This window comes from Enoplosus armatus, chromosome 8 (assembly GCF_043641665.1).
Source record: "Enoplosus armatus isolate fEnoArm2 chromosome 8, fEnoArm2.hap1, whole genome shotgun sequence".
NCBI classification, from domain to species: domain Eukaryota; kingdom Metazoa; phylum Chordata; class Actinopteri; order Centrarchiformes; family Enoplosidae; genus Enoplosus; species Enoplosus armatus.
In genome coordinates, this window is record NC_092187.1 from 26,029,232 (window position 1) to 26,046,073 (window position 16,842).

Sequence of the window (16,842 nt, forward strand, 5' to 3'; positions counted from 1 at the left end):
GTGTAGAGAGACCAACATTGTGTCTGTGTGTGTTTGTGGTGCAGGGATGATGACAGATTGGTAATCCTCTGAAATGCTCACAAATTCTCCACATCCACGTTTACCAGGTCATGCACACACACAGACACACACACACACACACACACACACACAGACACACACACACACACACACACACACACACACAGACACACACACAGACACACACACACACACACAGTGGCTTCCAACAATTCCCACATTCAGTAAGCCACAGTTTGAGCCGTGTTGACGACACGCAATCCAAACAATAACCAACTGCAGACCCAAAGTCAACAACAAAATTCTTCAACTGACTTTCAAAATGAACTAATCTTTATCAAAAATTCAGTATACGTTCTGTAATTCCCCTCGTCTCGTCTAATTAAACAACAACATTCTTGCAGTAGCAGACAGCTGACTCAAGGGGGAGCAAAGCATGAGCCCTCAGAAATCATCCAACATTCATATTTAATAAAGCATGTTCGCTTACCTCTTTATATGAATCATTTCACTTTCATACATTTAACAACATACACATCAAGTTTTAACCATAACTATACCTCATAGCTCATTATTCACCTAGTTACACTTCAATGGAGCCAAATAAAGGCTACATGACTGATCTATACACAAACATTTTCATAGTCCAACACAGTCCTTGTAATCCTTTGAATAAAGGATTGTGAGTTCAGAGTCCGAGGCATGTACGAGGCATGTTTGTACACGTATGATGTATGAGCTCAAGAGTCGGGGGGGGGATGTGTGGCCAGGTATGCGATGTGATTCTGGGAGTCAGAGTTTCCCTTAGCTCTTTTTGTGCTTGCACAATATTTTTTCCATTGTGCGTATGCTTGTCACTGTCCTCCTGGATATGTGAGAATCTTTGGGCAGGATCTCCAGAGTCTTTGGTGGATTTGCTTGGCTTTTGGGATGAATGGGGAAAGAAATCCTAATGGGCTAACTGAGCTAACCGTAGAGAAGATACCTCTTCTGGTGGGGGCAATGTTCGGCTTTGAAGGTGAAAGAGTCACTTTCAGTTTTCCTTTATTATAGGTTTTCCTTACTTCAACCTCAGTCACGAATGGCTCATACCACTCCACATGATCCTCCTCTCTCTCCTCTGATAAGAGCATTTGCACAGACTGATGAGTATTATTGAAATAATTGACAGCTTGATTAAATGTTTCCAAACACACACATGAACACAAACACTAGCTTTCTGTTTCATTATGTAAAACCTCCTTAATATCCTCCAGCAAACCTCAGTTCAAAGAACACTGAAGGTTCAGTTCACCCAAATTACAGAACAACATATTTTCTCACTCTCTGGTATCTGTCCGACATGTGGGACTGTTTCTTCAGTGGAAAGTCGTCCCTGTGTCCAGTGTGTTCTGTGGATGATCCAGACTAACAGATCCACAGATATACAGTGTTTGATGATGTTCTGTGGTTTGAAGGGAACATATTCTCTCTGTGTTTCAGGAACAAGTTGAGTACGTCTTCCTCATCATCTTCACTGTGGAGACCTTCCTGAAGATTCTGGCCTACGGTCTGGTGATGCACCCCAGCTCCTACATCCGCAACGGCTGGAATCTGCTCGACTTTGTCATCGTCATCGTGGGGTGAGAAAACAAAGGAACCGAAGGATGTGTTGGTTCTCTGTTGTGATATTGTTCCCCCTTCAGATGTTTTGAGACATTAGTTCTAACTTTAAGTCATGGGTCTCAATTTAAACAATGGTCTTTTAGACTCTGGTTCACCCTTTAGATCCCAGTTGTCTTTTTAGACTCTGGTTCTCTCTCTATAGACTCTGGTTCTCCCTTTAAATCCTTGTCCTCCCTTTAGATCCTGGATCCTGGGTCTTTTTTGTAGATCCTGGTTGTCCCTTTACATCCTTGTTCACTCATTTGTTTCCGGTTCTCTCTATAGACTCTTGTTGTTTCTTTAGATCCTGGTTCGCAGTTCTTGTCCTGTGTTGCACTCTGTGTTGAGTCTCTTGGTGTAGTTGAAGTAGTGTTTAAAGAGTTGTAGCAGTAAATCGGATGTGACTGCAGTAAACTCTGCAGCTTCCTGTCTTGTGGTCAGTGGAGGAACAAACCCTCCAGCGACGCCACAATTTATCTCATTTTAGTGTTTTTGTGTTGAGTGTATGTGACAGCTGACTGTGATCACTGTACACTGTAACTAAATATACACATCCACCCTCCTACAATAAACCTCAGCTGTCCACACATGAACAGAGTCTCTGCAGAGAAACAGGGAATTTAACCCCCCCCTCTCTGGTGTTGAGGATGTCTTGCTGCAGGGCTGCTGCAGCTCTGGGTCTGGGGTGAGATGAGCTGGTTCTCCTCAGGTTCCTGAAGGAGAACAGGATGTAGCAGTTTGTAGACATGAGCGGCTGACTGACGACTGGCTGCCGTTCTCTCACCTCTTGAAACAGTGAAATATTCTGTAGGACATGGCCTTGGCTGGCAACAGGTAGATCAGCTGAACTTGGACGTTTCCAATGATTAAGGACGCCTGACCAGCATAAATCATTGAAAGAAGTTTTTACTTCATTAATGTTCTCCAGAGGATGAACCCTGTAGATTTTAATGACTCCATGATCTTTCCTTTAGCACCACCCTCAGGAAAAACATTTTTACATCCTCTGCTGGTAAGACTCTAATCAACAGGATACTGAGACTTCTTACTAAAATATCATCAAATACAAAACAAACATTAGAAATAAAGGATTTTAATTCTGCCTGTAATAACTCAACAGCAGCAGAGTAAGTGTTAGAGCCACCTGCTGAGGTCACAGTGAGTCCTGCAGGTCCTGAGCTTCGTCGTCCATGTTGCTTTATGTCCTCGCTGCAGGACGGCGACGTGACTCGAGACGACCTCGGGCGATGATGATGAAGCCTGTCGTCATGGTAACGCTGCCTGAGGACACTCTGTTCCACTTTACAGTCAGAGATGATGCACCGAGAGGCGGCTGTATGTGGGACACTGAGGGTTTCTTTTAGGAGTTTAGTATTTTGACTGGTAAAAAATATTTCACACTAATTTCCAAATAACCAGACTAAGGAAGGCCAGCTCTGTTCTGCGACGTCCCCTGGACTCAGTGGAGGTGGTGGGAGAAAGGCAGATTATGGCTAAGCTATCATCCCTGAGGGAGAACATGTCCCACCCCATGCAGGACACTCTGGCAGCACTGGGCAGCTCCTTCAGGGACAGGCTGCTTCACCCGCGCTGTGTGAAGGAGAGACACCGCAGGTCTTTCCTCCCGGCTGCTGTCAGGCTCTACAATCAGACCCGCTCCCAGTAGACCTGCTCCCAGTAGACCTGCTCCCAGTGGACCTGCTCCCAGTAGACCACGCACACACCGGAATGGACAATCTACATATCTCTGAATGTATAACGAATGGTGCAATACCCACACCTCTATGTGCAATACAGTACAATCCCTTTACCTCTAAATGTGTATAATTATAGTTGTTTTTTAGTTTTAGTAGCTTTTTTATGTCTTTATTGTTTTTCTCTCTCTCTCTCTCTCTCTCTATATATATATATATATATATAAATAGAAGAAATAGAAGATCAATATATATATATCTATATATATATTGATCTTCTATTTATGTCTCTGCTATTGCATTATTCTGTATGCTGCTGGAACAATGCAAATTTCCCCTCTGAGGGATTAATAAAGGATTATCTTATCGTATCTCTCTTAAGAGTCTACAGCTATGCTAGTAACTCTGTGAGGCTGTACTTCGACACAATGGTGCTTTGAGATAAATGCTACTAGTGATAATACTAATGATACATTTCATAACAATCCATCCAATAGTTGCTGAGATATTTCAGTCTGGACCAAAATGGTGGACTGACACAACCAACAGATATTAGCATCCATAGAGCCATGCTGCTGGCATGAGTACTAAAAGTATTTATTTATTTTAGAGACGTTTGTGTTCACTCAACTAATTTCATGTATGGTTTAACAGTATTTCAATTGTGGTTTTATAATAAATCACAGCACTAAAACAACTCTAATTAATCAAACTCGCTGATGATCTCTGGCTCACAGCTGCTTCTGGTGCTTGTGCAATTGTGATACTCTTAGCTTGTCCTTCCATACAATTGATCACAATATATTTTTGCTTTGTAAATGGGTTGGGTTGGCAACGGGACACTCCGGTCGTTTAGTCCACTGGTTCCCAAAGTGGGGAACTGGGATTGCCAAACTGGGTTGCCTTAAGGATGGGACTATGGGTGCACCAATATTTTTTCATTTAAATTAAATAAATAAGCAACACTTACATTAACAACATCCCTATATTCGATTTTCAAAAAGAATTTGCAATTATGCCGCAGGTAATGACATGACACTCACAGTTGTACCAAGTCCCGCTTGTGAGTTTTCCAGATACACTGCAGTCACAAAGAAAAAGATATGAAAAGATTTTTCACTCTAAGCTCAAAACTGTTGGTACATCTTAGTGCTCAACACAGTGTGAAACGACCAAACGAGAGAGTGGGCCCAGTATTGAGCCCTGAGTGATGTACAGCATGGTATCATCTGAATAATGTTGTCTGAGAACTGAAATCAGACTGTACAGTGAAGGAAGCTGCTAGGCTCAGAGCTTTACATACATGTTTTGCCTGCTTGTAGGACATGGATTTCCATGATTGTAATCAGCATGGGCCATTCCTGACTTCATATCTGTGTGAGCTGGTTTTCTTATCCCTGGTATCAATGAAAAACTAGACAAAGGCTAAAGTCAGTCTCTTTGTCTCTTAGTCAGCATCACACTTTCAATAAAGTAGCTGACTCTTAATTCATGGTGTCCCTCAGGGATCAATACTGGGCCCACTCCTTGTCATCTTCCCTTTTAAGACAAAAGATTCACAACATTTCTTTTCACCGTTATGCAGATGACACTATGCTGTACATCACTCTCTGTAACTTGCTGTGTTTTTGAGCATTTCTACCTTTTTTTACCTTAAAACTGCAACTTAATTTCTGAAGAGCTGGGTCTTAAACTTCTTTCTCCCTCTTCTTCTTCTTCTGTTTTGTTGTTGTTTGTGCAGGTTGTTCAGTGTCGTCTTGGAGACGATGACTCATAAATCTGGTGAGCAGGCAACTACTCATCATGTGCCGGGGAAACCTGGAGGTCTGGACGTCAAAGCTCTGAGAGCCTTCAGAGTCCTGAGGCCCCTCAGACTGGTTTCTGGAGTGCCCAGTGAGTTTACTGGACTGGAAGGAGAGTGTGTGTGTCTGTGTGTGTGTGTGTGTGTGTGTGTGTTCTGTATGGTTGTAAACTTTGTGTGTCTGTCAGGTTTGCAGATTGTGTTGAACTCCATCATGAAGGCGATGGTTCCTCTGCTCCACATCGCTCTGCTGGTTCTCTTTGTCATCATCATCTATGCCATCATTGGTCTGGAGCTCTTCATAGGACGCATGCACAAGACCTGCTACTACAAAGGAGCAGGTACACACACACACACACACACAAACACACACTCACACACACACTCAAAAGCTAGGCCAAGTCAATTATTATTCAACAACTTTACAAAAAATGTAATGTTTCAGAGGTCTGCAAATGAAGACAAGGCCAATACAATCAATTGCTAGTGAGGAAATATATAAATATTAGTAATGTTGCACAAAATGTCAAGACAATATTTCAAGCAAAAGTTCAGTCTGATGTCACACAACATCTAGCCAATATTCTAATGCTCTAATAATGAAAACAAACATAAAAATAGAGAAACTGTCAAATGAAGTAAATAGAAATGAGGGCAGGGAATGATCAAAATACCAAATAAGCAAAAAGGTTTAAAATATCAAGTAGTAACAAGTAGTTACCACCACTTACCACCCACCTGTGCAGATCAAATGAAGCTCTTGGCGTGAAGCTCGTTCTGATTCAGTCTTATTATCTTCCAGAAAATTACGTGGAGGATGACCCGGTACCGTGTGCATTTGCCGGTCACGGTCGTCAGTGCGTCATTAACGGCACAGAGTGTCGGGGGAGGTGGGACGGTCCTAATGGAGGAATTACCAACTTTGACAACTTCTTCTTCGCCATGCTGACCGTGTTCCAGTGCATCACTATGGAGGGATGGACCGACGTACTCTACTGGGTAAAATACTCTGTAACACTTTATTCATCCTCATAAAATATCAGATACCCACTTCTCAGTCTCACTTTCTTTACTTGTATGTAATCAAGACGAGTAATATTTCCTTGTGTGTGTGCAGATGAATGATGCCATAGGATTCGAGCTGCCCTGGGTTTATTTTGTCAGTCTGGTGATTTTCGGATCGTTCTTCGTTCTCAACCTGGTTCTGGGAGTCCTCAGCGGGTTCGTTGTCTCACAACATGAAAAAAGAAAAGACATTTCTTTAAACATAATTATTCTGAAAATGAACCAGAGAAATGTTATAGCTCCGCAGGTCTGTAGTGTCTCTCAGTTTAAATGTTGTTTGAATGTTTTATGAACGTTGCAGAGAGTTCAGTAAGGAGAGAGAGAAGGCAAAGGCTCGGGGAGATTTCCAGAAGCTGAGGGAGAAGCAGCAGATGGAGGAGGATCTGTGTGGATACATGGACTGGATCACTCAGGCTGAGGACATGGACGAACTGGACGAAGATGGAAACCCACGTAAGAGAGACACAGTGTGTGTCTCATTGTGTTTTGGTGTTGATATTTTCCTCAGATTTGTTCCTTCAGGTCTGCAGTGTGTCAGTTTAAGTACTGCATGAGATACAGGAGTCATGTTCATTTATTCACAGTTAATTAAAACATTAGTGACAACACGTTAATGGATGGCACTTAATGAAGCCAATTAAAATAAATTAGTCAGTCAATGAGGCAGAAACTCATCATAGGAGCTGCAGATTTCAGTTGTAACATCATTGCTAACCAGTGGTGAACAGTAATTTACTCTTTTTTAGGTACTTGAGTATTTCCATTTCATGCTGCTATATACTTCTACTCTAATACATCTGAGAAATATTCAACTTTTTACTACATCTGACAGGTTTAGTTACTAGTTACTTTTCAGATTAAAATTATAAAAACACATACAGCGCATTGTTAAAGATTAAACCAGTGGCTCCCAACTTTTCGGGTTAGTTACCCAGTAAGCTTAACTTTATCTAGTTTAGTTATATGATATACTTATAAAACACAACACACAGTTAAAGATTAAACCTGTGTTTCTTTTTGGCTTGTGCCCTCCTATATAAAAAGCAGCATCTATTTGAGGTTATGTTTCAGAAGTTTCATGTCTATTGGAGAAATGATGATGAAAAATGAATACAAATTTGTGTCATAGAAGTGACCCCTCAGATTTATCTGGTGACCCTTTGGAGGGGCCCAATCCCTAGGTTGGGAACCACTGGACTAAACGGTATATAAAGTAGTTAAACGAGCTAACTGTATATAAAGCAGTTAAACTAGCTAACTGTGTAAAAAGTGCTTCAAACTAGCTAACTGTATATAAAACAGTTAAACTAGCTAACTGTATATAAAGCAGTTAAACTAGCTAACTGTATATAAACCAGTTAAACTAGCTAACTGTCAAAAAAGTAGTTCAAACTAGCTAACTGTATATAAAGCAGTTAAACGAGCTAACTGTATATAAACCAGTTAAACTAGCTAACTATAAAAAGTAGTTCAAACTAGCTAACTGTATATAAAGCAGTTAAACAAGCTAACTGTATATAAAGCAGTTAAACGAGCTAACTGTATATAAAGTAGTTAAATTAGCTCCACCTCAAGCAGCTACAACAGTTAAATGCTGATCTAACATTGATGCATCTTTAACAATCTAATAATGTGATATCAGTCACAGGAGACATTTTTCTGCAGAACCAGTACTTACACTTATGTACTTTTACTCATGTAACGTGTCGGTGCTGAATTGTTGTACATTTAATTAGTAAATAAATGTCGTTTAAATGTCTTCTTCTCTCTCTCAGGTCCGTCTCTGGGCGATCTGTCAGATAAGAAGAGAGGGAAGTTTGGTTGGTTCAGTCACTCCAATGAAACACACGGTGAAACTTCATTAATTGTTATCATACATATCAACTCTTTATTATCACTTGCATAAGACCCTTTACACACACACACACACACACACACAGTAAGTGCTGCAGGAGTGTGTGTGTTCTCTTTCAGTCTAAATGTAGAAAGACTTCGCTCTGTCCCTGTAAAATATCTGGGTCTCTCATATTTATCTGACCCTGTTTCTCATCACGAGGTTTTACTGTGAATTCAGTTCAGTTCAGATTAACTGGCATCGAGTTAAGATCAGAAAACATTGAACCAAAGCAGAACAGAAACAGTCAGCTAAGCAATAAATACACGTATACAGTGGATCAGAGGTGAAAATGAAATCTGAAAATGAAAAGAAAAAAAAGTGTGAAATGATATATACTAATAATACGGTATGTACAGTATATAAGTAGCATAGTATAATAGTATATATATTTGTATGCTGTTTATATACATACAAAATACTGTGCATATGTTTACATCAGTCTAGCAAATAACACTATGACATTATGATGAAATTGGTTATTGTGCTGTCTATAACAATAATAAATGATGATAGCTGACGAATCATAAAAATCATAAAAGCTGTTGTAGTTATAATAATAATGGACGAGTTGTATTTGCAAAAAAATTTAATTTAGTTTCTGTTGGACTGAAATTCAATCAAAGCATCTTTTTAGGGGAACTTAGAATGACATGTTGTCAAAAGGCGGATTCAATGAATCAGAATCAGAAATCAGAATCAGAAATACTTTATTGATCCCCGGGGGGAAATTTTACAGTACTGGTGCTCCCATTCAAGAGTAGAAAGTAGCATAAATTTAGAAATAAAAGTATGTACAAATATAAAAATAAGAAATAGAAAATAAAAAATATACACATTTACAATATTTAAGTGAAAAATAAAAGTAAAAAATATATACAGCAGGAATGTATATGTATGTCTATATATGTATGTCTATGTCTATATGATGATTTGTTTCCCAAAATACAAAATACGTGTGCAGAGCCTCCTCTCAGGCTGCAGTTTGTATGTTGGAAACCCAGGATGAAGAAAAAGGATGCAAATCAGAATCTTGTCCCTGTTGAGACTAACATGACTAATATGTTGAGACTAACATGACTAACATGTTGAGACTAACATGTTGAGGTGAACATGACTAATATGTTGAGACTAAAATGACTAACATGTTGAGACTAACATGACTTACATGTTGAGACTAACATGACTAATATGTTGAGACTAACATGACTAACATGTTGAGACTAATATGTTGAGACAAACATGACTAACATGTTGAGACTAACATGGCTAACATGTTGAGATGAACATGACTAATATGTTGAGACTAAAATGACTAACATGTTGAGACTAACATGTTGAGACTAACATGACTAATATGTTGAGACTAACATGTTGAGACGAACATGACTAACATGTTGAGACTAATGTGTTGAGACTAACATGACTTACATGTTGAGACTAACATGACTAACATGTTGAGACTAACATGACTTACATGTTGAGACTAACATGTTGAGACTAACATGACTTACATGTTGAGACTAACATGACTAACATGTTGAGACTAACATGACTTACATGTTGAGACTAACATGACTAATATGTTGAGACTAACATGACTAACATGTTGAGACTAAAGTGTTGAGACTAACATGACTTACATGTTGAGACTAACATGACTTACATGTTGAGACTAACATGTTGAGACTAACATGACTTACATGTTGAGACTAACATGACTAACATGTTGAGACTAACATGACTAACATGTTGAGACTAACATGTTGAGACTAACATGACTAACATGTTGAGACTAATATGTTGAGACAAACATGACTAATATGTTGAGACTAAAATGACTAACATGTTGAGATGAACATGACTAATATGTTGAGACTAAAATGACTAACATGTTGAGATGAACATGACTAATATGTTGAGACTAAAATGACTAACATGTTGAGACTAACATGACTAACATGTTGAGACTAACATGACTTACATGTTGAGACTAACATGACTAATATGTTGAGACTAACATGACTAACATGTTGAGACTAAAGTGTTGAGACTAACATGACTTACATGTTGAGACTAACATGACTTACATGTTGAGACTAACATGTTGAGACTAACATGACTTACATGTTGAGACTAACATGACTAACATGTTGAGACTAACATGACTAACATGTTGAGACTAACATGTTGAGACTAACATGACTAACATGTTGAGACTAATATGTTGAGACAAACATGACTAATATGTTGAGACTAAAATGACTAACATGTTGAGATGAACATGACTAATATGTTGAGACTAAAATGACTAACATTTTGAGACTAACATGTTGAGACTAACATGACTTACATGTTGCGACTAACATGACTAACATGTTGAGACTAACATGTTGAGACTAACATGGCTAACATGTTGAGATGAACATGACTAATATGTTGAGACTAACATGTTGAGACTAACATGACTTATATGTTGAGACTAACATGGTTGATTACTGATGTGTTGAGCTGCATCTGTCTCTCTGCTCTGTCTGCCAGCGAGTCTTCCTGCCAGTGAAACAGCATCTGAAAACACTGTGAACATTGATGAGGAACACACCAACTGCTGCCAGGCCTGCTGGTAACACACACACACACACACACACACACACACACACACACACACACACACACACTGTTTAAACACTATTGTTTGTTCTAAAGTGTCAGCTGTTCAACTTCAGAGAGCCTTGATCTCCATCCTGCTCTCCAGAGGATGAACCCTTTAGATTTGATGAAACCTCCATCTTTCCTGTAGCGCCCTCCTCAGGACAAAATGCACATGTTTAGCTCCTCTTCCTGCAAGGTTTTTGAACTCATTCCCATCTTGTTTCAGCTCACGGATGATGAAGATCAGCTGCTGGTGAGTTCACTGACTGTCAGACATTTTGACCCCTCACACGTGGCTGTGATGGCTGACTGTCTCCCTCTCTCTCAGCCGGACGCTGCGTCGGTGGAACCGAGTCTGTCGCAGGAACTGTCGCACTGCCGTCAAATCTGTGACGTTCTATTGGCTGGTTCTGCTGCTTGTCTTCCTCAACACCTCCCTCAGTGCCTCTGAGCACTACAACCAACCTGATTGGCTGACACAAGTCCAAGGTAACCACACACTCACACACTCACACACACACACACACACACACACAAACATGTTCTGTGTTGATGCTCCAGTCTCAGTACACAAACACAGTGCAGTGAAGTACTCATTTACTTCAGTAAAAGTAGTAATACCGCAGTGTTACTATGTTAAGTAAAAGTCGTGCATACAAAATTATACTGAAGTAAAAGTTTTTGCATAAAAATATAATTAAAGTACCAAAAGTAAAAGTACGCATTATACAGAATAATACATTTTGTTTTACTGGATTATAATTATTGATGCATTAATGTGTTCATCACTTTAATGTTGCAGCTGATGAAATTGGAGCTCATTTTAATGACCTTATAGTCTGCTGAGTAGTTTAATCTGTAATAATACATCATCATTGATTAGTTGATTTCTATTTGTTATTAATAATCCGAATCTTCAAAGTAACTAAAGTTATCAAATAAATGTAGTGAAGTAAAACTACAATTTTCCCCTCTGAGATAGTAATGGAGTAGAAGTATGAAGTAGCATAAAATGGAAATACTCAAGTAGTACAAGTACCTCAAAATTGTACTTAAGTACAGTACATGAGTAGATGTACTTAGTTACTTTCCACCACTGCTCATACATCCACAATGAGATTGGATGAATATGTCAAATTCTAGATTTTAATGTACTAATACTCCCTGCGTGTAGATAAATAACGTTTTTATAGATAAGATAAAACTTCAGTGACTCCAGGAGGCAGATTTTTGCAACACACAGAAGAAGAAGAAGAAGAAGAAGAAGAAGAAGAAGACACAAAAGAAAAGCGTAGACAGGAACAAGTTGCAGATAATTAGAAAAGATATGCACAAATAAATCATTAACAGTGTATTCAGTGTGTATTAACATTTCTGCACAATCAGCAGTGACACAGCAGATACAATATATGGAAAATGTATTTATGATTAGTATGTCCTCGTAATATGAACAAATATATTTATATATATATTATATATGTTTTCTGTTTTAAGGGGACAGCTGATTCAATTCTCCATCAACTAAATTCAACCTTTAATTAAGACCATTCATTTCATAATTGAATTTAATAATAAGCCTGCGACTTCACATAAAAGACAGAAATGAGATCACATATTAATCAAAGTGTTGATCTATCTCTGCAGACATCGCCAACAAGGTGCTGCTGTCTCTGTTCACGGTGGAGATGCTGCTGAAGATGTACAGTTTGGGTTTGGCTCATTACTTCGTGGCGTTCTTTAACCGCTTCGACTGTTTCGTGGTGTGTGGAGGCATCATGGAGACCATCCTGGTGGAGCTGGAGATCATGCCTCCTCTGGGGATCTCAGTGCTGCGCTGCGTCCGCCTGCTGAGGATCTTCAAGGTGACACGGTGAGAAAAAACACCTGAACCAGGTGACACGGCTCATTGCGGAGTCGTCAGCCCCTCCTCTGATGTCACTCTGTCTCTGCTCAGCCATTGGACGGCTCTGTCCAATCTGGTGGCGTCCCTGCTGAACTCCATGAAGTCCATCGCCTCCCTGCTGCTCCTCCTCTTCCTCTTTCTCATCATCTTCGCTCTGCTCGGCATGCAGCTGTTCGGAGGAAAGTTCAACTTCGACGAGACGCAGACCAAACGCAGCACCTTCGACGCCTTCCCACAGGCGCTGCTCACCTGTTTCCAGGTAACACACCTGAAGCTCAGGGCCACTCCGACACACTGGTATCAGGTATCTGTGGGGGGGCGAAATATTAGAAACACCCACAAACAACATCCTCCAAAATGATCCCACAGTTGAATGAACACATGTCAACACAGAGGGAACTTTATGACTTCATGAGGATGGATCAGACTGATCTGGACTCACTGAAAACTGTAAACTCAGTCCCATGAATAGAACTTTGGGTTAGACTTTGTGGATCCAAACGTGGATCATGACATGACAGTTTAAACATGCGATTGTTTTGTTCAGTAGTTATTGTTGCAGATAAAACTGCCAAACTCAAACATAACGAAGCCTTTAAAATTAAAAGAAAAGGGGAAACTCAGCACATTTTAACTTGACGTGTTGGTGGTTAACTGCAGATGTTCACTGGACGGATCATTGTCGTGTCACTGTTATAACTCTGCACATCTGGTACAGTGCTCCTGACTGATTTTGAACTTTATACGTTTCCTCAGAGGATTCTCAGACTGCGTTATGACGGGGACGAAAGCAACAAATGTGGCTGACAGATGGCCGATGACCCAGCTGATCAGTGATCAGTGATGTCTGTGCTGTGTTGACTGTGTGTGCAGATCCTGACGGGCGAGGACTGGAACGTGGTGATGTACGATGGCATCATGGCGTACGGAGGCCCCGTGTTTCCAGGGATGATCGTCTGTGTTTACTTCGTCATCCTCTTCATCTGTGGTAACTGTATCCTTCACCTGCAGCCTGGAGCTCGACAGTCAGGGCTGGAAGACGTATTCAGACCCTTTACTTCAGCAGAAGTACTAATACCACACTGTACTAGTTTGACCGTATTTATACACAGTTAGTTAGTTTTAACTTGAACTCATTCCTGACATGTCTGATGTACACATTAATCATGACCAACCCGCAGCTGACTGTGATGCTGCAGGAAAACACAGCGATCTGTGTGAAAACAGTGTTGGATGATGTTGTTGCGTGTTCTTAGCGTGTGTCAGACATCCTGCTGAACGTCTTCTTGGCCATCGCTGTGGACAACCTGGCAGGAGGAGACGGAGACGACAAGAAGAAAGAGTGAGTGATGGAGGGATGAAGGAGGGAATAATGGAAGGAAGGGAGGGAGAAGAGGAGGAGAGAAAGAAGGAGAACAGAGTGCTTCATTGTTTCCCGTTGTTCTCCAGTAAGAAGACGGAGGGAGCAGAGGAGGTGGAGGAGGTTGAAGAAGAAGAAGAAGAAGAAGAAGAAGTGAAGGTGAACATGGAGGTCTGACTTTTATCTTTAATCTTTAAAGCGTCCATCAGTCTGACTGCTGTTTGTCTCTGCAGGTGGACATTGATGAAGACACCGAGTATGAGGAGGAAGAGGAGCTTCCTGAAGGAGAAGACGGTCAGTTGTCGTCTGAAGAAATGACTCGCGTCATGTTTAAGAAATTCATTATGTTCAAAGATAAAGTCAATTTTTCTGACTGTTGATATTTAAATTAGTGAATTTAAATGAAACTGTATTCATGTCTCTCCTCCTCTCCTCCTTTCCTCTCTCCTCCTTTCCTCACTCCTCCTCTCCTCCTGTCTTGTCTTTCCTCTCTCCTCCTCTCCTCCTTTCCTCTCTCCTCCTTTCCTCCTGTCTTGTCTTTCCTCTCTCCTCCTCTCCTCCTGTCTTGTCTTTCCTCTCTCCTCCTCTCCTCTCCTCCTTTCCTCCTGTCTTGTCTTTCCTCTCTCCTCCTCTCCTCCTTTCCTCTCTCCTCCTTTCCTCACTCCTCCTTTCCTCCTGTCTTGTCTTTCCTCTCTCCTCCTCTCCTCCTTTCCTCTCTCCTCCTTTCCTCACTCCTCCTCTCCTCCTGTCTTGTCTTTCCTCTCTCCTCCTCTCCTCCTCTCCTCCTTTCCTCCTGTCTTGTCTTTCCTCTCTCCTCCTCTCCTCCTTTCCTCTCTTCTCCTTTCCTCCTGTCTTGTCTTTCCTCTCTCCTCCTCTCCTCCTCTCCTCCTTTCCTCCTGTCTTATCTTTCCTCTCTCCTCCTCTCCTCCTTTCCTCTCTCCTCCTTTCCTCACTCCTCCTCTCCTCCTGTCTTGTCTTTCCTCTCTCCTCCTCTCCTCCTTTCCTCTCTCCTCCTGTCTTGTCTTTCCTCACTCCTCCTCTCCTCCTCTCCTCCTTTCCTCTCTCCTCCTCTCCTCCTGTCTTGTCTTTCCTCTCTCCTCCTCTCCTCCTTTCCTCTCTCCTCCTGTCTTGTCTTTCCTCACTCCTCCTCTCCTCTCTCCTCCTTTCATCTCTCCTCCTCTCCTCCTTTCCTCCTGTCTTGTCTTTCCTCTCTCCTCCTCTCCTCCTTTCCTCTCTCCTCCTTTCCTCCTGTCTTGCCTTTCCTCTCTCCTCCCCTCCTCCTCTCCTCCTTTCCTCCTGTCTTGTCTTTCCTCTCTCCTCCTCTCCTCCTTTCCTCTCTCCTCCTCTCCTCCTGTCTTGTCTTTCCTCTCTCCTCCTCTCCTCCTCTCCTCCTTTCCTCTCTCCTCCTCTCCTCCTGTCTTGTCTTTCCCCTCTCCCCCTCTCCTCCTTTCCTCTCTCCTCCTGTCTTGTCTTTCCTCGCTTCTTCTCTTCCTCTCCTCCTTTCCTCTCTCCTCCTGTCTTGTCTTTCCTCGCTCCTCCTCTCCTCCTCTCCTCCCCTCAGGGGTCCAGTTGAAGATGGCCGACTTGGCTCCTCCTAAAGAGAAGGTTCTTCCAATCCCAGAAGGCAGTGCGTTCTTCTGCCTCAGCAACACAAACCCGTAAGACGTGTATACAGTGCATCTGGAAAGTATTCACGGCGCTTCACTTTTTCCACATTTTGTTATGTTACACCCTTATTCCAAAATGGATTAAATTAATTTTTTCCTCAAAATTCTACACACAACACCCCATAATGACAATATGAAAAAAGTTTTTTTGAAATTTTTGCAAATTTATTAAAAATAAAAAACTAAGAAATCACATGTACATAAGTATTCACAGCCTTTGCCATGAAGCTCAAAATTGAGCTCAGGTGCATCCTGTTTCCACTGATCATCCTTGAGATGTTTCTGCAGCTTAATTGGAGTCCACCTGTGGTAAATTCAGTTGATTGGACATGATTTGGAAAGGCACACACCTGTCTATATAAGGTCCCACAGTTGACAGTGCATGTCAGAGCACAAACCAAGCATGAAGTCAAAGGAATTGTCTGTAGACCTCCGAGACAGGATTGTCTCGAGGCACAAATCTGGGGAAGGTTACAGAAAAATTTCTGCTGCTTTGAAGGTCCCAATGAGCACAGTGGCCTCCATCATCCGTAAGTGGAAGAAGTTCGGAACCACCAGGACTCTTCCTAGAGCTGGCCGGCCATCTAAACTGAGTAATCGGGGGAGAAGGGCCTTAGTCAGGGAGGTGACCAAGAACCCGATGGTCACTCTGTCAGAGCTCCAGAGTTCCTCTGTGGAGAGAGGAGAACCTTCCAGAAGGACAACCATCTCTGCAGCAATCCACCAATCAGGCCTGTATGGTAGAGTGGCCAGACGGAAGCCACTCCTTAGTAAAAGGCACATAGCAGCCCGCCTGGAGTTTGCCAAAAGGCACCTGAAGGACTCTCAGACCATGAGAAACAAAATTCTCTGGTCTGATGAGACAAAGATTGAACTCTTTGGTGTGAATGCCAGGCGTCACGTTTGGAGGAAACCAGGCACCGCTCATCACCAGGCCAATACCATCCCTACAGTGAAGCATGGTGGTGGCAGCATCATGCTGTGGGGATGTTTTTCAGCGGCAGGAACTGGGAGACTAGTCAGGATAGAGGGAAAGATGAATGCAGCAAAGTACAGAGACATCCTGGATGAAAACCTGCTCCAGAGCGCTCTTGACCTCAGACTGGGGCGACGGTTTATCTTTCAGCAGGACAACGACCCT

The 16,842-nt window shown here is 41.6% G+C and overlaps 1 protein-coding gene across 1 annotated transcript in view; it reads left to right on the top strand.

The window, feature by feature from the left end:
* The window catches only part of cacna1fb (calcium channel, voltage-dependent, L type, alpha 1F subunit), a 45,804-nt gene that overhangs the window by 5,138 nt on the left and 23,824 nt on the right, over nt 1-16,842 (top strand). Inside the window, exons 4-20 of the mRNA XM_070909659.1 lie at nt 1,504-1,643; nt 5,101-5,252; nt 5,349-5,501; nt 5,963-6,159; nt 6,278-6,381; nt 6,527-6,678; nt 8,001-8,075; nt 10,661-10,742; nt 10,998-11,024; nt 11,100-11,260; nt 12,416-12,641; nt 12,726-12,933; nt 13,548-13,668; nt 13,941-14,016; nt 14,124-14,193; nt 14,268-14,328; nt 15,596-15,692. Of these exons, the coding sequence (XP_070765760.1) occupies nt 1,504-1,643; nt 5,101-5,252; nt 5,349-5,501; nt 5,963-6,159; nt 6,278-6,381; nt 6,527-6,678; nt 8,001-8,075; nt 10,661-10,742; nt 10,998-11,024; nt 11,100-11,260; nt 12,416-12,641; nt 12,726-12,933; nt 13,548-13,668; nt 13,941-14,016; nt 14,124-14,193; nt 14,268-14,328; nt 15,596-15,692 (2,102 nt within the window). The remainder of the gene's footprint in view (nt 1-1,503; nt 1,644-5,100; nt 5,253-5,348; nt 5,502-5,962; nt 6,160-6,277; nt 6,382-6,526; nt 6,679-8,000; nt 8,076-10,660; nt 10,743-10,997; nt 11,025-11,099; nt 11,261-12,415; nt 12,642-12,725; nt 12,934-13,547; nt 13,669-13,940; nt 14,017-14,123; nt 14,194-14,267; nt 14,329-15,595; nt 15,693-16,842) is intronic.